Source organism: Natrix helvetica (assembly GCF_964273705.1).
Source record: "Natrix helvetica genome assembly, chromosome: 1".
Lineage (NCBI taxonomy): Eukaryota > Metazoa > Chordata > Lepidosauria > Squamata > Natricidae > Natrix > Natrix helvetica.
The window spans coordinates 282989257-283015007 of NC_138548.1; the positions used below are offsets into that span (position 1 = coordinate 282989257).

Here is a 25751-nt window from a genome sequence, read left to right on the forward strand (position 1 = left end):
CTTCCTGCATTCCAAAAACAAATCACAGGCAGAATCTTACAAACAACTTAGGAAAAAAAGTATTTGCAGTGTCTTTTTCCACACTATGTGGGTTTGATTATGAATAGAGGATGGAAGAGAGTAAAATTGTAAATAACTGAAAGAAAAATTAAATAACTGAAAATGTCAGTAAATTGCACATGATGTCTCAAGGAACATCCTCATCATTTCATTTCTATAAAATTAACTGCAAAATGTAACCCAGAGTTGTTTCAGCATGGTGATTTTATGTACAACTCTAGAATATGTTCAATCTTGTTCTTTTATGTGGACAATATGGTTCTATTTCCCAATACCCCAAATATTGCAGTTGCCAGAAGGACTCCTGTTCTGCTTGGTTCAAAATTGACATATTGCACATTTGCATTATTTATCAAGGTCAGTTTCAAAATTCAGTGGATAAAATTCACCATCATTGTACATAAGACAACAAGGGGAAGATAAAAACAGAACAGCCTCACTGCAGGAACAAATCATGATTGTTTGGTGTGTGGCTTCAGGACACAGAATTCATTTCGGATTCCACCTTTTTTGCATCTTTCAGGCTCCAAAAAAAGCACAATACCCAAATAAGCTGAATGAGGTACTAACGAATGAGGTATTAATATAAATGGTTACATTTATGTACACATACCTGTCTGTGTGTACATCTCTCTGCACCCATGTACACAAATATCAGCCAAAGTGAAGTTTACACTGGAGCTGGAAAATATTTGCTGAAGAGTAAAAATAGGAGAACACTTAACCTTTTTCTAGTTTCAATTCTTCCATGGCTGGTATAAGATTCTCCAGTTTTGTTCCAGTGGGGAAGGAAAGAATACTATATAGTCAATGATTTGCCATAATATTCCTATTAGTTTATATACCTCTTTCTTCAAGAAAAGCCATTTGCTTAAATGAGCAAAACACAGGTGGCAAACAGGCAGGCATGGAACAGTAACAGGTATTTCTTGAGTTGAAATATCGAAGTACTTTATTTTTATTACTTGGTATTAAACAGATTAGTTGTGTGAACTGATTCTTCAGCATTGCCAACAATTTAATAAAGTTGGAGCGAAAGAAAACTTAATCCTATCTTATCTTGCTTTCCCTATCCTAATGACCTTTAATTGTAATCCACAAAAAAAAGTATCATCTCAGCTAACCTGGTGGGACTTGACATTTAATGTTGGCACTGGAGGTTGGGAATGTTAGGCTGATATTAGCCATTGGAACTGGCACCACTATCCTCCCCCCTTCCCCCCAATTATTTAGGTTGTTGAACCAGTATATCTAAAGCAGGCTGAATATATTTCTATTGTCTATACAAAAGGCACAGGGGAATTTGTACACTCCAGCTGTGCTGCTGCTGCTTCACAGCCAAGAATAGCTTGGCAGATATCTGAACAGTAAGTAAGTAACAATTCATTAAAGAGAGTTCCACCCACCAATGTTGGTCACGCCGCATATGAATAAACAGGGAGGGTAATAAAAGGGTGGTGGCAAATAGATGTAAACCCTTATTGCAAGAGGACATGGGAAGCGTGGCAATGTGAGGTGTTTCCCATTCCTTATCCAGAACAAAGACAGGAGTGAAACAAGATCCAGGATCCCATAAAAGTGGATTATTATTTCCAAGCACCTGAGAAGCTTCAGACAGCTGCAGCTGGGATAAGACCTCCAAATCCAGCGTTAAACCAGGAAGCGGACAAAATTAAATGCTACTTCTCACCTAGAAGAAAGCTGCTTGCACTTTTCAAATGAGCTTAAAGATTATCAACAATATTGCTGAGATCTAATCAAATAATTACCTAGATAATACGAAGCTTGGATTAAAACTGAGGTTTCGGGTTGTTGTTTTTTAAACCAGGCATAAGCATAAATAAGAATTTCTAGGGGCTAATAAGACGACAACAAACATTTAAGGGATTGTTGACAGCTCGGAACAAGGCCAGATGAACAACAGTAAAAAATGCTCCATTTCACGCAAGGACATTTCCACGTGTCAAAGTTTCTTGCGGTGCCACATTGCCCATCTAAAGAAGCAGATGGCCCAACAGAGGGCAGAATATGAAGCTATTATTTTAAGGTAAATATTCAAGTCCACAATATGTCAACAACTGGGGCTTGGCTTACTGTATTTATTTATCAAATTTATATGGCTGCCCATCTTGCACAAAGCAATTCTAGACAGCATATAATAACATGCCTTTGGATGGTTTGTGTTGCTATCGTCAGAAATGCAGCGGAAATATTGATTTATCAGAAAATTTATAGATTGGTTGAAACGAATGATGATAAATTAAATTAAAATCTACCAATCTTTATCCCATACTTTATATACTTCTAGCAAAGCATTTTGAAATACCAGTTAATGTGATGGCACTTTGCATGGGAAACAGCAAGCTGCAAACAGAAAAATAAATCATGTATCATTTGCATGTATTGAATGATCATCCTAATTCACATTTCACAGGGAAGTTTTGGGGGTTTTTTACTGCCACTTTATTGAACTACAAGTATTCTAATTGTTGGTACAATGTTAAGGCTACTAGTGTCAGATTCATTTTCTTCCTGTGAATAAGTGAAAATAGTGGTTTCAACACATGACAGTGATAAAGGAGACAAAATTGTGATTATAGCCTGAAATGTTACTTTTTAGACCAAATTATTACAAACATCCTTCTTTTTGTGGCTCTTGATTTATATTACTGAGAGTCTAGAATAAAACCTTTCAAGTATTTCTACTTTTGAAATGAACATAACTCAGGATAAAGCCAGGGAAATGAAGCACTTGTAAAATGCAAAACCACACTGTTTTTTATGCCAACAGCCTGGAGCAACCGAATAAAGAAAGGGACAGAGAGGTTAAGGATCTACATTCAAAATTGAATCAGCAACGGCAGTGGCATCGTTTGATGGAAATTAAAATATGCAATGCAGAGAGGGCACGCAAGGATGCAGAGAGGAAAAATGAAACTCTTCAGAGAGAAATGGAAGAGTTTTTTTGTACTTTTGGAAAACTGACAAGCAGAGAAAAGCTGCCGGAGCAAATTACTCAAAGTTTTTAGATGCTATTTAATCCTAACTTCATCTGATGAAAAAAAAAACCTACACATGTACTCATTATTCAAATACTTAAAGCTAAAAATACAAATAAAGTTCTTCTTTGTTGCATTTTTTAAAATACTAAATGTTTAGTAAGTTTTTGTTTGAATGGTTAGAGAATTATATTTTTAAAACTGGGCCTGGAATGATTAAGTACTGGAAGAAAAATATGGAGTATAGATTTGTTAAGAGTAGAAAAAAAATTCTATAGCACATTGTTGCATCCACTGCGAGAGGAAAAAAAAAGAAAGACTGAGTTTTGAATTAGGAAATCCAGTTTGGGATCCTGCAATGAATCAAAACATCTCTCAAGATTCAAATGTATTGTTACAATTATTGATAGAATATAATTATATGTGATCTGACTTCCATTCAAAAAGATAGAAGCACCTATGTGAAAGTAACAATAGATCTTAGTACAGGGCAACCAACACGGAGGAGGAGGAGTTGTTAGTGAGAGGTCTGTTAAATTCAGAAATATGTCTACTAAGGTATTTTCTTTTATTCTAGTACTGAAAGTTACCTCAAATGTTTTAACAGGAGGGATTCTCAAATTTCTACAATTTAGCTGATTTAATACACAAGATTCTATCAGTCATACTTTTGCTGAAAAGGACCTGGACAGTTTGGGTGCTTTTTTGTGTGTAAAAGAGAATATTTCCCCTCTCACCATGCATTTTGCAAATATAATTATGGCATCTAGTGGGTTACATATTTTGGATCTTGGTAAATGTCTTAAGAAATGTCAGGGTTCAAGTCACTGAGGCTCACACGTAGGAGTCATTATACAATCATGAGGAACTTTTGAATGAGCCTATTTTTCCAGAAGAATTTTCCATTTTGTAATAAAAGTCCATCAGCTTCTTGCTTAGTGTTCTGTAGATGTCTTTGTAATAGGAAATCTTGGCATAGTAATAAAAAGAGGAAGAAAAAGAAATGTTCTCTTTTCCTATTATTATTTCAAATACAGATGTTTAATTTTAATGAACATTATAAAAATATTTATTTTTGAAGTTTCTTTCTGTAGCTTCAGGCCAACAATGTACTTACTTTGGAATCTGTAAATGCATTAAAATATATAGATCAAACAGTGCATTCCTTAAAATCATGGAGATGCATGTCATGATAAAATACAAATAGTTTAAATTTAAAAAGATGTCCCTAATCAATAACCACACCATCAGGTGCTTGTTAACCTTCACACCCTCAACAGATAGCTATTTGGTGCAATCTGTTTTGAGGTTTGTATAGATTTTGTTTTAATTACATCCATTTTAATCCTGATTTTCCTGTTTTTAAATGCCAGTTTTTATATATGTATTCTTTTTTGACTATTCTACATCATCCAGAGACGTTTCTGTGAGGTGAGTGGCTATGTAAGTCTGATTAATAAATAGATTACAGCAAGAAGTGCATTGTATTATTAAATCTAGTTTCTGCTGTTGCTGAACCTGCTGGATCTGCTAGTCATTATACTGTACTTCTGTTAAGTTACATGAGACTACTGCAATGTGCTGTAAATGAGGTACTCTTAAAAATTATATAGAAGCTTCAAGTAGTGCAAAAATGCAGGAGCAGCTAAGCTTGATTTTAACCTTTCAACCCTAGCTAGCTTAGAGGCCAACTGACTGACAAAAACGCCTTCTTCATGAATTTTCTATGCCCTAAAATATTATTGAGGGACTCTCTTAAAACACGATTTCCAAGGTGCTTCATTTCCAAGCATTTAGCATACATTGTCTTTGATTTTGCACTTAGACCCACTTTGTTCTTAGAAAAGGTTATGAGTTAGACTGGTTATTATTTTAGGTGCTGCTGTTCTAAACAAGGTTCTAAATTGATTTATATTTTGTAGGGGATGTGTTTTAAAAATTATTCAGCTGAGATAATTTGGAACATGTGACTGCAATACTGCTTTAAGAGCATCCCACTTTTTCAAGACTCGATGAGACTTTGCAAACCGATGTGACAGTTTTAATAAGTTGCAGCATACCCATTAAACCTGCAGAACTTTTTCTCTGACTTGTGCAGAAACCTGAAAAAGTATAGCAACACTTTACTGTAGAGTGAACATTTTGCAGGTTCTGAAGCACCTTTTTCGAATTATTTTCAAAACATTGCCAATTCTAACAGAATGCCTTAGTGTTAGAGGAAGTAGAGAACAGAAAGAACGGTGGAAGGGCTGCAGGGAGGCCGCAGGGAGGCCGATGCAGCCCTCCCGGGCCCAATAACAACGAATGTGGATTGCCAAATGGACGGAGGACCATTCACAACCATGGCACGCCATGGAATGGAGGCTTGGAACATCAGAGGCCCATGCAGAAGGTCAGACCCAGTGCTTTGCTGTGCTCACCGCTACCCCCCCCCCACTCATTTACCACCTACTTACTATGGGCTATCCGCCCCACCGCCTATTATGACCTACCATCTATTACGAACCATTTCTTAGCTGCAATCTTTTATCCATCAACTGGCTATTTTATCTTATTTCCATCAACCATCATTTCCATTCTGATGCGGACTATTTTCATCAGCCTATCCCCTTGCCTGGACTATCCTCTTGCCAGGACCATCCCCTTAGTGGGAATTGCGGCTGCTGATGCATATTAACATCTACAGCACCCACTTGATGAACTTGGCCCTGTCCAATTATGTTATACACGAGGCTAGACCTGCTACAGCTACGAGAGTCCCCCCTCTCGCAGTTATGGCCTCCTGCCCTTTCGAGGGCCCACCTTGAGGACGGGTTCATTAACCCAGAGAGGTGGAGGAAGCGCTCGTTGAGGGTTTTTTTAATTAATTGTTTTTTTAAAATTGTAAGGGGTTACAGGGATGGGAGGGGGAACAAGACAGGAGGGATGGGAGAGCCAGGCACCTTGGTGTGGTCGAAGGAGGAGGGAGCGGAGTGGGGGAGGAGAGGGAAGATAGCATTCCTGTGCAGGGCTCTTTGATACCAACGGTCGTGGGGAGGGGCAGGTGCGAGGACAGATTAAGAGCGCGTAGTCGGTTGGGAGACCGGGGTTTTTGGTCATTCCCGGTCGTTTGCACCAACCCCTGCATACTAGGTGGTCAGGATCTACAGACCCAAGGCCTGAGACTGCTGTTATGCAACGCGAGGTCCGTTGTTAATAAGGCCCCCCTCATTCACGATCTAATTTTGGAGGGGGAGCCGGACCTCGCAGGAATAACCGAGACCTGGTTGGGCCACGAGGGAGTTTTACCCCTCGTGGAAATGTGCCCGCCAGGTTATCGAGCATTTCACCAGCCTCGGGCCCAGGGAAGGGGCGGCGGGGTAGCAGTGATTATCCGGGAAGACTTAGAGCCGAGAGAGTTCACCGTGCCACAGACATCCGGGTGTGAGTCCCTTGTCGTGAGATGGGGCCCAGGGAGGCAGTTGGGCCTGCTGATAGTATACCTGGCTCCTCGCTATACATCAGCGGCCCTGCCTGAACTCCTTGAGCTGATCTCATCGGTGGCGGTTGAGACCCCCAAACTTTTAGTGATGTGGGATTTTAATCTGCCGTCGATGGGAGAAGCGTCTGAGGGGGTTCGGGAGTTCATGGCTTCCATGACAGCCATGGACCTGACCCAGTTAATTCAGGGCCCTACTCACGAGGGAGGCCACACGCTGGACCTTGTCTTTGTCTCTGGCCAGTGGACGAGTGATCTGGGAATAGGGGATCCAGCCATTATTCCCCTGTCATGGTCGGATCACTCACTTCTCCGGCTTGACTTCCCTGGTGCTACCCCCCACTGCGAGGAGGCGGAACCGGAAGGTATTAGATGGTTCCGCCCCAAGCGCCTGATGGAACCAGATAGGTTCCAGACGGAGCTTGGGCCACCTCCTGTGGACCTGACCCGCCCCTGAGTGGAAGACCTGGTAGACGCATGGAATAGTGCGACTACCGGGGCCCTAGACCGGGTGGCGCCTTTGCGGCCTCTCCTGCGGCGACGAACCACCCTGGCCCCTTGGTTCACCGAGGAGCTAAGGGTGATGAAACGCCACAAGAGACGCCTAGAGAGTCGTTGGAGATCCTCCCGTTCCGAATTTGACCGAGCACAGGCACGAGCCTATTTGAGGACGTACCTTGTGGCATTAAGAGCGGCCAAACGTCAACATTGCGCCGCTCTTATTGCGTCCGCAGATAACCGTCCTGCCGCCCTGTTTCGGGTGACTCGCTCCCTCTTGTTTGAGAGACCGCGGGAAGCCCCTTTACAGGGCAGAGCAGAGGAGTTTGGGAAATATCTACAGGACAAAGTCGCTCAAATCCGGATGGGATGGGCCCCTTTCAGTGGTCCAGTAGAGACGCCCGTGGCGAGTCTTGAGGGACCGCTTTGGGAGGAGTTTGACTCGGTTGCCATCGAGGATTTGGACAGGTTGCGTGGACGTCTGCGACCTACCACATGTTTATTGGACCCGTGTCCCTCCTGGCTTGTACTGGCATCCTGGGAGGTTACGCGCGACTCGCTCCTGGGCCTGGTGAACGCTTCGTTGGGTGAGGGGTTTCTACCGGCCGCCTTGAAAGAGGCGGTGGTGAGGCCCCTGCTCAAGAAGTCTTCCCTGGACCCAATGGACCTAGTCAATTATCGTCCAGTCTCCAACCTTCCTTTTTTAGCGAAGGTTGTAGAGAGTGTGGTGGCACAACAGTTCCCACGTCACCTGGAGGAAAATGATTATCTAGACCCGCGCCAGTCCGGCTTCCGACCCGGGCACAACACGGAGACGGCCTTGGTCGCATTGGTTGATGATCTCTGGAGGGCCAGAGATAGGGGTTGTTCCTCTATCCTGGTCCTATTAGATCTCTCGGCGGCGTTCGATACCATCGACCATGGTATCCTGTTGCACCGGCTAGAGGGGCTGGGAGTCAGGGGCACCGTTTTACGGTGGTTTGGCTCCTACCTCTCTGACCGGACGCAACGTGTGTTGGCAGGGGAGCAGAGATCAACCCGGAGGCCACTCACATGTGGAGTGCCACAGGGATCGGTGCTCTCGCCTCTCCTGTTCAACACATACATGAAACCGCTGGGCGAGATCATCCGTGGTTTTGGGGTGGGATATCATCTGTATGCTGATGATACTCAGCTATACATTTCCACCCCGAACCACCCCAATGAGGCCGTCGAAATGATGTCCCGGTGTTTGGAGGCCGTACGGGTCTGGATGGATGGCAACCGACTAAAACTCAACCCTTCCAAGACGGAGTGGCTGTGGCTTCCGGCCTCCCGGTTCAACCAGTTGCTTCCATCTCTGGCCATCGGGGGCGTGCAACTAGCCCCCATGGAACAGGTGCGCAATTTGGGCGTCCTCCTAGATGCCCGGCTGTCCATGGATGACCATGTAACAGCCGTGGCAAGGGGGGCGTTCCATCAGGTTCGCCTGATGCGCCAATTGCGCCCCTTATTGGACCGGGATGCCCTACGCACAGTCACCCATGCGCTAGTGACGTCTCGCCTGGACTACTGCAATGCTCTCTACATGGGGCTTCCCTTGAGATGCACTCGGAGACTACAGTTGGTCCAAAACGCGGCCGCGCGGGTGATTATGGGGAGGACTAGATACTCCCCTGTAACACCTCTCCTGCGCGAGCTGCACTGGCTTCCTGTGGTCTACCGAGTGCGTTTCAAGGTTTTGATTATGATCTTTAAAGCGCTTCATGGCACAGGACCTAGTTACATGCAGGATCGCATCCTGCCCCACACATCCCTACGACCAATTCGCTCACACAGAGAGGGACTTCTCCGGGTGCCGTCCGCCAAACAGTGTCAGGGGGCGACACCCAGGAGCAGAGCCTTCTCTGTGATGGGCCCAGCCCTGTGGAATGACCTCCCCCGTGACATCAGGATTACTTCCGATCTCCGCTCCTTCCGTGTACAGCTGAAGACCCACCTCTTTCAATTATCTGGCCTGGCTCAATCGTAATTTTTCTTACTCCTCCTGACTGTCTTTTTAAATTTTAAATTTTAATTTTACATTGGGTTTCTTACAATTGGGGTATTTTTATGGTGATTTTTAACTGTCTATGTAATTTGTTACCTCCTCCGTGCATGTGTGTCTTTGTATATATGTATGTTTATGTGTTTGTACACATGTTTTATGTTCTATATGCTCCATTGTATGCCACCCCGAGTCCTGTCTGAAAGGGAGCGGCTAATAAATCCAAATTTATTATTATTATTATTAGGTCTGCTTTAATTACTTTAGAAATGGAATAAGGGGTTCAAATGTAAATAAAATAGAAAATAATTGTACAATCCCCAACCCATTCCAACAATGAAGGGTATTTATTTCAAGAGACAAGGATCAGTGAACAAGAGATTGTATGCATATTTCATCAACATTTAATTTTTATAGTGGCTTTAAAATTGAATAGGATTCAATGCGACAAGATTATGGGGATGGGGGTGGGAATCCAGTTTAAAATGTATTACCAGCTGACATTTTGACATCTTTGCCAAAAGTTGAGTTTTGTTTAATCCTTTTGAACTTACCAGAATTCACTTTGGTTCCACTTCCCACCAATTATTTCCTGCTGAAAAATCTCACCTAAACATTAAAATATTGTGCATGTTTTACTTACCTGTTTCTATATAAAAGTATAGTGTCGTTTCCCACTATGAGATATACTGTAAAAGAACCATTGCTCCTAATGTGCCCTGCAAGAGCAGTGAAATGTGGTCATTGTGTATATACTTCACCTTAAAAGAGAACGAACTAAGGCTCTCTAAGCATGCAACATTAGGGTCCCATGAACAAAGTCATTTCTCTTAATTAAGAGAGCAACATTATTAGTATGATTAGGATTAGTATAATGGCTTAGAGGTTAAAGATACCAAGCTTCTCAGCTGGAAAATTGACAGCCTGGGTTTGAAGACAGAGTGCTGCTTAACAGGGTAAGCTCCTGTTACTTGCCTCAGCTCCTGCTCTCCTAACGGTTCAAAAGCATGCAAATGCAATTAGATAAACAAGTACCACTTTGGTGAGAAGGCAACAGCATTCTTTGTGCCTCAGGGTAGAGTCATGCTAATCACATGATCATGGAAATGTCTTCGTATAATGCCAGTTTCCTCGACTAAGAAACAGAGATGAGCCCTCTAGTGTCAGATACGACTGGACAGGACAAACCTTTACACCTTTAGGATTTTCTTAACAAAAGTTCTGTTTGTGCATGTATGTGTGTGAGAGAGGGTGCATACACAGAGACATGCTTAAAGTACACTGTAAATAACGTAATTATATGTAGTATTATAGTGCACTATGTTTATATTATAAATACTAACACGTGTCTTTAAATCTAACCAGAAAGGTACTCTTAGGCCTCTCTGAAATCAATTTAACCAATGTTTAAGTGCAAATTGATTGGGGGGGGGGGATAATGAATACTTCACTCACAGAACTTTAAATATATGGATTTTTAAAGTTATTGCTCCAATTCTGAAGTCATAATGAAAAAATGCAAACTTAGTAATTTCACACTAAAGTTAGTGGAAAGTAGATATGCCAAGAAAATGTATTTGTTAAGCTAGGACCTCATGTGACCATGACTTCCTGCAGGCTTTGCCACTGACTTTGCTTGTGAGAAGTCAACAGGGAAATTCACAAAATGCAATCACATGACCATAGGATGCTGCAATTATAAGTCGGGCACTAACACCCAGATCATGATCATGTGACCACAGAAATGCTGCGCTGACGACTTAATCAGGCCATCATAAGTTTGATCAGTCACTGAATGTGCAGTTGTTAAATGAGGATCACCTATATGTGCAACTATATATAAATTCTGAAAATAAGGAAATGTTACTTTTATGCACACGTATCTGTAAGAACTGGGGTTATAGTTGTGTTGCACTGCATCGACCTCAACTGTAGCATGCAAAATGTTATAAATGATTTACCAATAAAGACAGGAGCCATGAATATACTGAGAAGAATTAACATGCTTAATTTTTTTAAAAAAAATTACTGGAGTGCAAAAATTGAACAGAAGCATGACATGAACATTAATATTTCAAATAACACAATGTAAATCATAAACTCATTTTAAACATTTATTTCTTGGTTTTTGAAAGAATTCATTTCTTAATTTTAGAACCAATTAAACTTGGGGTTTAATTAAATGTTACTACTTCCAAGGCATTACTTTATTTTTTTTTTAATTGTGTAAGTATTGAAATATAGGACCCAAGCTTATCTACAATATCCACAGTGAGTTAGTGGCAGTGAAATTCACAATCAGAATTACAATTATAAAAATAAAATATAATTTTATAATTCAAAAATGAGAATGAGTTTTTGTACATATAAGGAGTAGATGGCTTGCAATTCTTCAATACAAAGTTCTTATCATGCACAGTGCATAATAACATGAGATTTGTTACATAATGGCATTAAAAAAGATTCTAAGCAAATTATTTAAATATTTGGCAAATTTTCATGTCCCAACATATAAAATATGATCTCAGAAGTATACATAATGGAAGAAAGACGTAAAAAATCAGGGAGTCTTCTGAGAGAAATTAACTTAGGGCTCAAATACTAGACCTGGAAGTCTGTGAAACATATATGAGCTTCAATTAAGTTCTACAAATACATTCATCACCAGGAAGAAATTCCGCTCCAACAGAATTACTAAATTTTATATGCCCTGATTAGTTTTATACATCACAACTTCAACCAGCTTTACAGGCACTATTGATTTTAGATTCATAAAATTTAATCAAGGTTCTTAGTATACATTTCTTCACTTCTGGGTTTTGCAGTTCAACTATTATACATAGACCTCATTACTGCAAAATATATCTGCACTTGGAAAAAAAAGTATTTGGCCATTTTAGGAATTTATCCAGCAAGTAATTCTCAAACTAAAAGGGTCACCAATTTTTGGGAACTCAGAATCTCTTGAGATTCAGACATCATGAACTTGGCAACTTGCAGTACAGCTTAGCACAAATTTGTGGACTGCACACATGAATTTTTCCCCAATTCATGGAGTGCTACATAATGGCCCAAAGATACAGATCAATACTATTGTGTCCTATTACTTTAGCCTTAATCCAACAAACCTTATACTTAACGCCATACATCAAAGGAGCTTTCAAAATAATTTCCCAAGTCCAGCAGTTGACAAGCATCTTGTGAAGCTAACAGTTTCAAAAACATATTTGTGATATGACCTGTGATCTGCCATTCAAAGGAAAAAGAGAGTCAAGGCACACCGGGCACATCCAGGCCTAAATTAGAAATATGATCTAAGCCCTTCTCTCTAAATGTATGTTTTTTTTTAATTTTAAAAAAATCATGTAAACATGATGTAACAGCAACAAAAGACTTCAGCAAACCGTGTTGCAGAAAACGTTTTAGATAGAATGGATCAGTGAAGGTGCAGGTGTTAACAGTTTTTAAACCAACTCTGAACCATAATGTAAACAGACACTGAAGTCATCTGAAAAGTAAACATTTGGGTGCATAAATATTCCCTTAGAATTACATTTAATTAATGTAGTTTAAATTTCTGGCAACTTAATGTAAACTAAAACAGCATTATTCAACTTTCTTTTAAGCCTTTGGCACTCATTATTGGAAGCAGCAGGAAGCACTACTGACTTCTGCCTTCACTTTTAAACTGTGCTGCGGTATTAACAAAAGGCCATTTCATCCATTTTCCTAGTAAGACGCGCTTTTTGCTTCCTCTGTGGCTGCATCATGAAATGTGCCTCTTGGCTTTTTTTATAAAAAAAGACCTGCAGACACGTGCCTCTCTTCATATAATTTCATCATAAATATGTAAGTTTGTGTAAACTCATTTCCTTAAAGCACTTTCCAAACAATCCAGACTCTTAATGTTTTTGAGCAAAGAAGGGGGCACATACAAAAATAACTTGTAAAACCATTCTATCTCTGCAATGCCATTCAGCTACTCAGTATATTTAAAATAATATGTAGAGGACAAAAATTGAACATTTAGTAGCCAATTTGCTTCATTCTCCTTTTTTTTTCAGGTGAGCAGTTAAGTACAGGAAGTACACACATTATGCCTATTAAAACATTTCACAGTAATGTCAGAGCATGCTATAGTAGACAAGTTCATGACAAGATTTTTACAGAAAGACTTACACATTTACAAATACACACTTAGTTTCTGGGAAAGTGGCACTGAACTGATTTGAACACATCAAACTACAGGTGACCAAACGTGTTTAGTAATTATATACTATTTGATCTAAATTAGTAAGAAATGACTCTACTGAAATGTAGGATTCACTATCCTACTTGGAAACATTGAAAACTATCCATGTTACACCCTACTTACATTCTTTTATAGAAAGAAAACCAGCTGTGCAAATGTATGCTTCAGGCTTAGAACTCTGTCCTTATACTTAAAACATTGACTAGTTTTATCTTTTCAACTCAATGAATAAATGTTAGTTATAACTAGCCTGGTGATGATATAATGCTAGCCAAACATTAGTTAAGATATGGAAAGTGGCCATTGAATCATAATGTTCAATTCATTGTTCCTTCCCTCTCATACTTGGAGTTGTCCATGCTTTTCTTAACGAATTAATGTCATAGCCATTGCTCAAAAGAATGTTATCAACTGATTTACAACAAGAACATTATCTAGAATAGCAGAAAAGTTTGAATCCACCTTCATTTACCATGTGCTCCAAACAGTTTATATCTGTTACAAAGCTGTATGGAACCGTATAGAAGAAAAAAATCTAGGCAAGTGGGGTTAAATGTTTCTATCCCTTAAATTGTATGTGTGTGTGTCATTAACGGGATATTTACTTATTAAGTCTATGATATGATTTTTGCAAAGCATGAAAGAAGTAGATCAATTATAATATTAATGTTTTATGGATGCTATAAAAATTGCCTCTACCTATCCCTCTTTATGTATGCATGCAGTGCACTTAACTGGTTGTCCCAGTGCAACTACAGTACATGTAGATACAACCACATTTTTCTGTCTCCTCAGATACATAAAACAAAAAAGCTGTAGCATATAATTAGAGCAAATATTGTTCCCTATTAGATGATAATCCACTCATTTACGCTTTACCCTTTCTTTAGCACATTCTCTCCAAATAAGGATTTAGCCAATGATTATTCTCAGTTTAGTTGTAGCCAAGATTCTCACTATTCTAATGCCTTCAGAATTCAGAAACAGCTGAATAGTTTCAGAGGATACCACTTTTTTAAAAAAAAAATAGTTTTAAAGTGAGGGAAAATCAAATGAGATTTTTCAAGATGGAAAGCATAGAAATTTGAGGAATAATTAATCTATCTAATCTGAACTGGCCTCAAATTATTATAGTACAAACTTTAAAGTCCTCTGCATTCATACTATAGAAACAATGGATATTTCAATTCTAAACCCCTTTTCTTTTCCAAAAGATGTGATATTCCTATACCAATGCTTAAGAAATAGTTTCCTCTTATTTCAAGAATAGAGTGTGTAAATGCCTTTTTTTTTTATTACCGCTGAACAATATATTGTAGAGGCAGAAACATTTTTTAATATTCAATGTTCCTATAGATGATGAATGCCCATATTTACAAAAAATAGTCCAAAGACAGGATCGTTTTCACAGTACTTCTGAAAGTTCAATGCAAACTCTTAAAAGAGTTACATCATGTAACCTTACATTATTTAGTTTTATTTAAACTTACATAATTATTATACAATTTCATAATTTCAAACTGATTAAAGCTTTTTTTTGGAAGAAAGTTCTTTTACAGGAACACAAAGGCAAAACTTATATTATCAGACATTTCAACTTGACAAGTGAAAAGATGCCCAAATCATCTCTACCTTCTCCAACCCCACTGTGGAATGAGAAAGGCTGCAGAGAAATTCTGATCATAGAGAGAACTTCAGCTATACCCCCTAACCCCAAATAATTTTCTATGAATGATGTGGCAGCATATTACATTTGCTGATAATAGAAAAAGCTACGAAAACAAAGGAATTAGCGTGAAGTACAAATAGCTGAAGAAATCATGCTATAAAGCCTGAATGTCTCAAGATTGTATATGTGCTCTCTAGTCTTTCTTGGCAAGATTTTGGAAGTGGTTTACCACTGCCTGCTTCCTAGGGCTGAGAGTAAGTGGCTGGCCCAAGGTCACTCATCTGGCTTTGTACTTAAGCTGAGGCTAGAACTTACAGTCTCCTGATTTCTAGCCTGGTGCATTAACCATTATACCAACTGGCTTTCTTTATGAAAATCAGCTTGAATTTAAACATTTTAATTATAACTAACTTGTATTTTCTTTTCTTTTCTTTCTTTCTTTGTTCAGTAACTCCTCCCACCACCGAATCTCTAACCAATTTTCTCCCACACCTTCTCTTTCTTTCCATTCTTACTGCAGGCATCCCTTCATCTTATTCTATATCCATCTTGTTAAATTGCTGGCTTCTGCTGGAAAAAAAGGGGGAAATACACTGTGTAGTTGGATGATTCTGTATGTGGTCAGCGAATGTTGGTATATGAAAATGGAGATGAATTAATATTGTGAATGAGGGACCTAATTTTTACAGGCAATGAGTTTTCATTAGTAGTTATTACTTCAATCAATACATATTTATGTCTTGTCAAACTCCTAAATTTGTCTTCTTTTTGGTTAGATACAGTACCAATTGGGATCTTGATCCCAAGTGAATTTCAGAGTTTAATCTCCCCAGCATAGCCTAAGAAAAATATAACCGTGGCTTTATGGTTGTTTAGCAGAATGGGATGAATTCAAAAGCAATCTATCATTTTACAATGTGCTAAATGTGATTAAACACTACTACAGGGGAAAACTGATTATTTTGGAACACAATATATTACATTTCAAAATAGATAGGTTTTACAATGAGAAATGCTCTTTCCAAATTTCATGCAGGTAAATCGAATAGGTTTTGTGCAAAAGAAAGGGCCAAACAGTTATTTCAAAATAGTTTGGTGGAATGCTTAACAACTTTATGAGTTAAGCTTTATTGGATATGGTTAAACACCTTTCTTTGTTCTTTCACTTCAGTCTTTCTTTTGTTTCCTATGTTTATTTTAGCAATAAGATTAGCAATAAGATACGTTTCATTTAATTTTACTCATTAATATTGTCTTCTGAAATATCTTACTAGTGCAAATAATAGATTGTGTGTCTATGCATCATATACTTTATATTTATATTCATTTAAGGATAAATATGAACATGGATTATTCTGTTAATTGCTAACATGTAAAGCTCTCACGGGCATTTCATGTGGTCTCATATCTCAAGTAGAATGTTTAAGGAAGGCAATCAGTATGTTCAGTTGCAACTTAGTAATTGAATTTTATCAAGTGATAAAATTGTGTGAATATCTTATAGCCAAAAGATCTGATAACAAATTCTATCTGGAGAAATCAGGAGTGTGGGGCTCATTCTGATAGTGTGTTTTGAAGAACCTATTGCTAAAAAATGTTCTTTCTAAAAACAGTGAATTTATGCTGTGATCCTATATCACACTTATTAAACTTAATAGGACTTATTCCCAGTCATATGCTAGTAAAGTGCTGGTGCCCGGAAAAAAAGGTGGTAATACACAATATGCCTTTCCCAATCTCTTCCAAGGGAATCACCTCTCCCCCAGCTGGAAATCTGCAATAACTGTAACACCTGGCTTTGATTCACAACTTTGTTCCATTCACCCACACCTTCCCTAAAACACAATGCTCATCTGCCAATCCACCTACATAGTCACGTAAATATTTTTCTGTTAAATCAACTTTGCTCATGTTCAAAGCTTGGAAGAAATTGAAGCAAAGCAAATACATTAAGGATTGGGTATTTATTTAAAAAAAAAAACCCACCCTAACATATTTTGTATGTTACTTATATAACTAAAGTAGTCCTCACATAATGACCATCGTGTGATCAAAATTCCGGCGTTTGGCAGCCACCCACATTTATGACTGCAGGGTGTCCTGTCAGCAGGGGGAGAAAGAAGATGGTGGAGGTCAGCTATGGGCGGTGAGGGATAGGCGGCAGTGGTGGAGTGCAAGACAGCCAAAAGAGCCCAGATAGGTAGGTGAGGAGAGTTGAAGCAGAGATGAGCGTGGCAGGGCAGTTGACGTCCTCATCTAACACATGCAAGTGAGACTACCAGAACTGCAGTCACGAAGTGGTGGAGCCATGTCATCTTTTGCCTAATGACTGCTTCGCTGACCAATGGAAAGCCCAGTCCCAGTTAGTGTTGTTAAGCGAGGATTACGTCTAATTCTTACCTCTGTGTTTTAGCTCTAAAAATTATTCCTTTCACTTTGTATAATGTATTTCAATTTTACCCATATGTGAATTTTTGAAAGTAATTATAAGCTATGGAGTGGTCCCTTAAAACATACCAAAAGCAACTAAAGGTAAATCTATTAAGAGGCTCAAAGTTAGCTCCAATATGATGTCAACATCAGAGTCGCTATGTTAATACTAGGAAAAGGCAATGGAGATACAGGTCCTAAAGCGTTTAGTCACGTCTTAAAAATAGGTGCCAACGTTCCTATTTTAAAAACAAACCCTACCTCTGATAAGTATTAAGACTTATCTTTACTTATCCCCTCTACTCTTCAAATAAAAGCACTGAATAATACATTCAAAAACTCATTTAGATGTAAAATGTGAAGTGAAAATTCACAAATTTGCTTCTTCTATGAGAAGGAGTACAATATTATTTGGTGATGGAGAGAAAAAGGCCTCAAGAAAAGAGTGCTATATAGAAAAACAATTGCATCTATATCATACAGTATTGAGAATACCAGCAAGATATATTAAGAATGGCATATGACTCAATTGAATAGTTAAGAAACAGAATATACATTCAACAAGATTTACATCTTCCTTCCCTCCTTCCTTCCTTCCTTCCCTCCCTCCCCTCAAGAACACACACATTTGTTTTATAAACATGTTTTTTTTAAAAAAAAATCTGTGAGAATGCCCATGGATTTGTTTGATCTTGTTATTTTAACTGCTCACCTGATATAGATCAAAACAGAATAGGTTATATTAATGTTTATATTTCATTTGCCTTGAGATACAAAGTTGCTTTCACTCTACAATATTAAGCAGACAGTTTTACTGCAACTGAGTAAAATCACAGGCATTATTTTAGAGGAACATGCGGAACATGAAGTTTTCTATTTGGCTCCATGAACTTACAAGCAATAGAGGCCCAACAGGAGCAAAGATTCTTTGCTAATCTTAATCTTCAAAGCTGATCACCGACATCCTTCAAATGTTCCTGTCGAAGCATCAAGGCTGCTGTCCGTGTCTGAAGCCAATGTTTGTTCTGTTGACATGGATGAAATGTCGTTGACTGATGATGACTGAGAAGGGCTGGTATTGCTATTCACTGCTGCATCTGTGCTAAGTAAACCAAGCATAAGAAAATCTGAGGCAAGACATGGTTGAAAGCAAAGGTGTTTTATGTGGCATAAAGATATATGTGCACTTAAAAACATATGCATGGAGAAACAATGCCAATTTCAATTTTTTTCCCTTCGAAGGTAGTATCTAAGGTAACAAAACTGCGCAGAAGGTAGGGAAGACACACAGTCAATACAGAATCACAGGCACTTTAAATAAATCTGTTGTGAAAGTTTAAAAAAATTACTTATTACTTATTATTTACTTATTTTTGCAAATTATCCATATCCTGTCAAAAATCAGCCTTTACTGCCCCTGAAATTATTCCTAGCACTTCCTTCTTACACCAGGGATGGCATTCACAGTCTTGAATACCTCAGGTCTGTCCTTTCACCTGAATCTTCCCAAACCCTCTCTCCATATATCCTCCTACTAGAAATACTGTATAACTAGGAAGCGGGTATCATCCTCTAATTAGCAGTTTCACAGCATGCAATCCCTGCATATACTGAATAATGCTTATTTATAGTAAATAAAACTAGAAGAGGTAGATTGTGTGATGTGCAGGATGTGTGGAAAGAACAGATTTCAATTCTATAAGAATAATAATCTTATTCTATAAGGAATGTTGTCAAAGATCTAGTTTCATATTAACAGTTCCATTCTCTATGCTTAATTTTGAGAAGAAAAACAAAAATCTGTAGCTATCTACAATGTTGCAAGAAAATCACATTTAGCATCACAAATGGATAATACCTTTAGTAATGGCATCTGCCAGGACACAGGACTGTGATTTACTGAGGACGAGTAATAGCTTGGATACTAATAGACTTTGCATTTCCAAAAGTGATAGAAATAACTATTTTGATTTGTTTCTGAAAGCTGGATGCAAATTGACACCCATAACACTTAACAGACTCCCTTAGAGTGCAAATCAGGCAGTGTTTTTATTTATCTCTGTCATATACTGCAGTTAAGAGTAATTTCAGTGGTAAACAGAAAGCAAATTATTGCTTCCCATCAAGAACAATGAATCTGCCCTTTTCCCCCAGGAAACTATTTCTGAATAAACCAGAATTCCCAGCCACCAAGCATACACCAAGTAAAATTGTTTCAAAAGAGAAATAATGTATCTCTCCATCCATATAAAAGTCTTTTAACTCTTTACAGCCTCTTTTTGGTAAAGCTATTGTTTGTTGTCCATATGCTTTTTATCTTGTTTTTAGTCATGTGTGCATATTATCCACTGCAAGATATATAACTTATTTGATACATATCCTTTGTTAGCAACCATGAATAAAACATCCTACCATTAAAAAATTGTAAAAGAAAAAAAAAGAATATATTACATCAATGACTAACCTGAAGGCTGTTCTTTTACCAAACCATTCTTATTTCTTTCTTCCCAATCCATTACTTCCTTATATATTAACTCTGCATATCAAGAAAAGAATAAATATAGACATAATTTACAACAATACATTTGCTGCTTATATATAATCATCATCATCATCATCATTTTAGCCATTGTCTATCCACTGTAGAATGAAGGCCCCTTCTGCATGTTTCCAACCTACAGTATATGGGCCTGAGCTCTCAGAGTAAGTCTTGCTTGGACAAAATCATTAAAGCTCTAAATTTTATTGCAGGCAAAAATGTTTTCATTGCTGATGATGAAAACGACATATGACATTTAAATTAAAACAACCCAATCTTAAATATCAATATTGATCTAATAGAATATAAATTTGCTTAGTAGGAACAGACACTGATTTACGCACAAGGGTATATTCACTTTATCTTTATTCCAGTTATTTATGGGATATCTGCAAAATATTTTATCGAAGTTCCTTAATATATTGCAAGTTTTACTTACCTTTCCATTCTTCAATGGCATGTTCTCTTTCTTCCAATTGTGCATCATAGATTTGGGGTGGTGGCTATAAACAAAGAAACGTTGCTGCTTTATCTTTTGACAAATACAACTGCAAATATTACAGTTAAAAATGAAACTATTGCTTATGGAGCTGGGAACAGTATTTTGGTACGCACTTGAGGTAGTGGTAGTGATATGCTTATAGTGGTAGTGATATGCCTATATGTTGTCATCTGAACTGGTATCTATTAAATTTTCAAGTCCAATTCAAGTCTGAAGTGGTGTTTGTCTGAAGTGGTGTAGGGTTTCCTGTCTAAGCAGGGGGTTGGACTAGAAGACCTCCAAGGTCCCTTCCAACTCTGTTATTCTGTTTGTCGGAAGTGTTGGAATTAATATTTTTTAACAGAGAACTGAAGATTATCTGTAAATGCTCTATATGCAGAACCCCTGGCAAATGACTTATCAATGACTTATCAATGTGAAATGCAAGTGTCAACTATTCTTATTGGTCTTTCCAATATTACAATATTTTAGTGAATTTTAAATTCTTAGCATTAATGCTATCTTCAGATGATTCATCTCTTCCTTATATGTTATGTAAATTGTAGTGAAATGTTAAATTCATGAAGAAGGCAGCAATATTTGTTACTGAGTGTTTTATACATAAAAATAAAAAGACCTTAAGGTATACTTACTGCTTCCGCTTCAGCTGGATCATACCAAACTGTGATATATGGATGTCGCAAAGCTTCATCTACTGAAATTCGTTTGTCTGGATCTACTACTAGCATTTTTGATAGTAAATCTCTAGCTTGACTTGCTAGAAAACAGGAATAAAAAAAAAATATTGAAATTAAAATTTTAATGCAGAAAGATAAAATTCTGTCTGTCTATGCACCTAACATGTTAAAGGCATTTCATTGTTACATTTTGTTTATTCTCTTGTTTCTTTATTAATATAGGAATAGAAAGGAAAAAGAAATATCAGAACTTGGGATATTCACAATATCAGATAATGAAATTGATATGAGCACTACTTGTAAATATAATCAGATAATTAAAACCAGATGCCCACAATTTCTTACATCATCTGGTTGAGATGTATCAACTAGAATAAGTAGTGTACTTTTCTTCAACGATTAAACTATCATTCAAAATGCTAAATTTCAGAGTTTAATTTTGAAGCTTGATACCTGAATTTTCAAAGATTAAACTACTTCATTAGAATGCCAGGTGGATTCAATTGAAAAAATGAAATAATAAATCAACAATCTGGCTTGTAACCTGACAAATACACATTTCTACAAAAATGTAGCAAAACAGAACCAAAATCCTAGCTCTTTACTGAAACATATACAAATAAACTTACTTTTTAATTTGTCACGATCAGACTCTGACGGAAATATCCAGTCTGGGAATAGTTCTTCAAATTTGATACCTGGATATTTTGGCCTATTTTCTACATAATTCCGTACAGTGGGCTGTAGTTTTTTCATGAAATCTGCTGATGGTGTACCTAATTGTTCAATAACTTTATTCCATTGATCAATATCTGCAAAAATTTCATTTAGGAAAATAACATATTTTTTCCTCCAATTTTATATTGCAAATATGTAGAACTTTGGAAGAATTAGGTGCTATTTTAAACAGTATCTTTATTTCACAAAACAGGTTCTTACAGAAATTGTGATAATAAAACAAAATCTAAAGAACCATTAATTTGGATGAACAAAGTCCATCAACAAAGACTGACTGTGGATAATGCTGCTAAAATCCACAGAGTATAATATGAACTAGGTTTGTTTTTAGTTTCTGTTTCACTCTGAACCCATGCTCTTCAGTAGTATTTCATGATACCTTGAATATTTTTTAAAACACCTGAAAATCAAATAGTTAAAGCAAATCAGATTATTTACAGTCTCTGTCAACATTGAAATACATTTACAAATATTTCTAACCTAACTGCATTTATTCACAGAATACAGCCTAGTGCTTTGGATGATGAGGAAGATACAAGATGTTTTTTTTACTTCCCAATACCTTTTTATGCTTTCTAAAAGTAAATGGATGGATATTTCAGGACTCTCATTGCCTACCATGAAAGTTGTTTTGTGTGAGTATCCACAGTCCATTCCAAAATTCCAAATCTACCCCTCTATCCTAAAGGTTTGCCGACTCGATTATAGAGCCTCTCCATTAAAAACACTGCCCAACTGACATGGAGAGCACAATGGCTTTCATGCACAGTTTAATGCCACTATTTTGGAGAAAACATATTGAGATATGTATTTTCCAGAAGGAAAAGTACAGGTAGTTCTCACCTAACAACCATTCATTTAGCAACTGTTCAAAGTTATGTGAGCACTGAAAAAAGTGGCTTAACAATTGGCCCTCATCTTTATGACCATTGCAGTGACCCCGTGGTCATATGATCTGGGCGCTTGGCAACCAGCTGGCACTTGCAAAAGTTTGTAACATCCTGCAGTCACATAATTGCTATTTGTGATTTTCCAACCAGCTTTTAACAAACAAAGTCAAGGGGAAGCTGGAAGGAGATTGCAAGTTGCAGTGGCATTATGTCTCACTTAAGGACTACAGGTTAGCAACTGTGGCAAAAAGGCTGTAAAACGGAGTGTCATCATATGTTGCCTCACTTATCAACTGCACTGTTGATAAGTGTTCCACTCCCTGCTGTGATCATAAGTCAAAGACTATTTGTAAGACAATGCTGACAGCTACTTGAAAATTACATTATGCCATATAAATATATATGGCATATATGGCCCATTCATCTTCCCTTAAGCAGAGGGATAGAAAGTTAGATGTCATGCTTCCATGACTTTCAATTTCTTTATTTTTCTCTAAAAGTTCTCTATTTTTCCATTCTTAATGTCGGAGGGGGGGAAGTATGTTCAGTCACACTGACCACCAGGAGGCAGTAGGTACCAGTTTCATCCTCAATGGGAACTGTCAGATATAAGCAGGCAGATCTTATTTTATGGGATTCAAACCTGCTACTGGGATCAGAATTCATAGCCCATTGCACTTTAGATGACTACATACAAAACATTAGCGTTAAAAGTTAGCCAGGTCTTGTTGATCAGCAGAGTTTCAGAAAGAGATGGGTAGCCAGTTAAATTACCTAGAAAGCTAGACAGATAGAAAAAAACATAGACTTTATCAGAATGGCATATATAATCCACCTTCTCTGTTGCTCTTAATATACTATCTATAGCGTAAGATCTGGCTACATACAACTGATTCTCAGTAGGAATGAAACCAATTACATATTGCCTTCTGATAGTTAATATATTTCATATATTGTACATCCTTTCTGCTTCTAGTTACCCTAACCATGTGAGAATTTTATAAACATGAGCTTGTCAACTGAATTAACATATTACACAGAAGACTCAAAACGAAGGTTCCTTTTTGATACATGGTCAAAGAGTCCCCTTTGGGGAAGGAGATAGGTGGTTATATAAATTTTATAAACAAAACTTAGTACCATAAAATATGAAAACAATCAGATGCTAAATTATGCAAATAAAGACAGCTTTTTCCCTTTCTAGGTAAATATTTTTATTAAAGGATTCGATCAGTCTGGAGCAAAGAATGTGTATGTGTCTGTATAAACATATTTAAAATATTCATACAATAATTTTTCATTTTCTTGGCTTACTTCTTCTTACTCTACCCAAGAGTATAAAACAAACACTGTACAATGATCAGTATGAACATAGATATTCACCACTAACGTAATTATATCAGATCCTGCAAGGAATCAATAGGACAGGTAAGGAAATCATTACATCAACCAGAGAACCCAACAGGGAAAAAGTACTTAGAAAGTATATTAAAGAAGAATGGCTGTAGAGCAAGACATATAAAGGGGCGGGGGCGGGGGCACAAATAAACGCAATATAGCAGGCTCCCGTTATAAAGTTAACACTTTTAACATAAAAATGGAAGGAAATTGTTGCATATTTCAAAAGTAATGTGCCTTTCATGCTGGAGATGTGAAGTTATCAAGATGATCTTTCTGAGCTTTTATATTCCATCCACTGATGTGACTAATCTCATGGCTTGCTCTCTAGGAATTCAAGTTTTTATACTTCTAAAGAACATCAGATTAGAGAATTAATAGCACAGTTGAAGATAAATAGCAGATTCTGCTAGATGACTGGAAGGGAAAAGGGCACAAATCTGGAGCCACTCTTCTGAATTTAGAAGGTGAGAATTGTAACGATATGTTTCCTAGGGCAATATACATTCCTCATTCCCCACACCACCAAATATAACAGGCAAAAAAAATCAGTTACACCTCTTTTAATGACTTTATTGTATCCTCTATATATGATCCTCTAGATCACCGGTGTCAAACTCGATTGCGTCACATGACAAATCTCAACCTTTTTGTCTTTGAGGAGCTGGGGTGGGCGTGGCCTGCACGTGATGCATCTGGCTCGCAGGCCAGCAGTTTGACAGGCCTGTTCTAGATCAAGAAGGCTAAGTTACAGCCTCCACCCTAAAATGTTACTCTTGACCTAAAACACTCACATGTGAAGACCACTGCTTTCTCATCTGTTCCTGTTCAATCATAAACAGAAACACTTCTGAAGAAACTGCAATTATTTCTGCAACTTATGTGCAATCCAATACAATTTCAGAAATAAAAAGTAACAACATGGTTAACAGGTTGGCAAGATTCTCATAACTAAGATACTTATTGCAAAGAGATTTACTAAGCATGAAAGACACATATATGAAGACAGCAAATATGAAAATCAGCATTAACATGAAATCCACGAGAGACACAGCATTCATGAAGAATTGTGTTAGGTTGGTTATAAGGCTTTAGAGAATAAAAGAATACAGGATAGAAATTCAAAAAAATGAAAATCAAGCTTCCTCTCTTTTATTATTGTGTTAATAGGCTAATACATAATCAACCATTAAAATACCTAAAATTAAGCATTTGTAATTATATTTTTCTAACCTTCATGCCTTCTTTAGGTAAGTAGCAGGATAAGAAGTGACAAGACAAAACCATAGTTGAGTCCATTTCCATCGTGCAGAAAAATGAAAACAGCAATCAGTTTAAATTTTGAGCAACAGTTTGCAGAATTTTCAGTTTAAATAAATGTGTTGCGTTATTAAAACTTCAAAAATATAAAATTCCTGTAATGGACAATTAATGTTCAAAAACTAAAGTTAATGCAATTAATATGAGAATAAAAGTTTAGCTGTTTTGTTAAAACAACAAATTTCACAAATTTGGTTCGTACAAGAAAGAACTGTTCCACTGAGTATATGGGATTAGCATCTTTTATACCCATAAATCAAATAACTTGTTGCTAA

The 25751-nt window shown here is 37.6% G+C and overlaps 1 protein-coding gene across 7 annotated transcripts in view; it reads right to left on the reverse strand.

The window, feature by feature from the left end:
• Positions 1 to 25751, reverse strand: part of MAPK9 (mitogen-activated protein kinase 9) — an 84505-nt gene that overhangs the window by 29980 nt on the left and 28774 nt on the right. For 4 of the 7 annotated variants that reach the window (XM_081942006.1, XM_081942003.1, XM_081942005.1 and 1 more), the window contains 5 exons: positions 21760 to 21942; positions 21086 to 21210; positions 20391 to 20454; positions 19877 to 19948; positions 18024 to 18509 (listed from right to left, as the gene is read on the reverse strand). In XM_081942006.1, the coding sequence (XP_081798132.1) occupies positions 18367 to 18509; positions 19877 to 19948; positions 20391 to 20454; positions 21086 to 21210; positions 21760 to 21942 (587 nt within the window). In that variant the 3' untranslated portion in view covers positions 18024 to 18366. Of the gene's footprint in view, positions 1 to 11161; positions 12570 to 18023; positions 18515 to 19876; positions 19949 to 20390; positions 20455 to 21085; positions 21211 to 21759; positions 21943 to 25751 lie in introns of those variants that run through there. The other 3 variants (XR_014174434.1, XR_014174433.1, XM_081942007.1) reach the window with 3 other exon arrangements.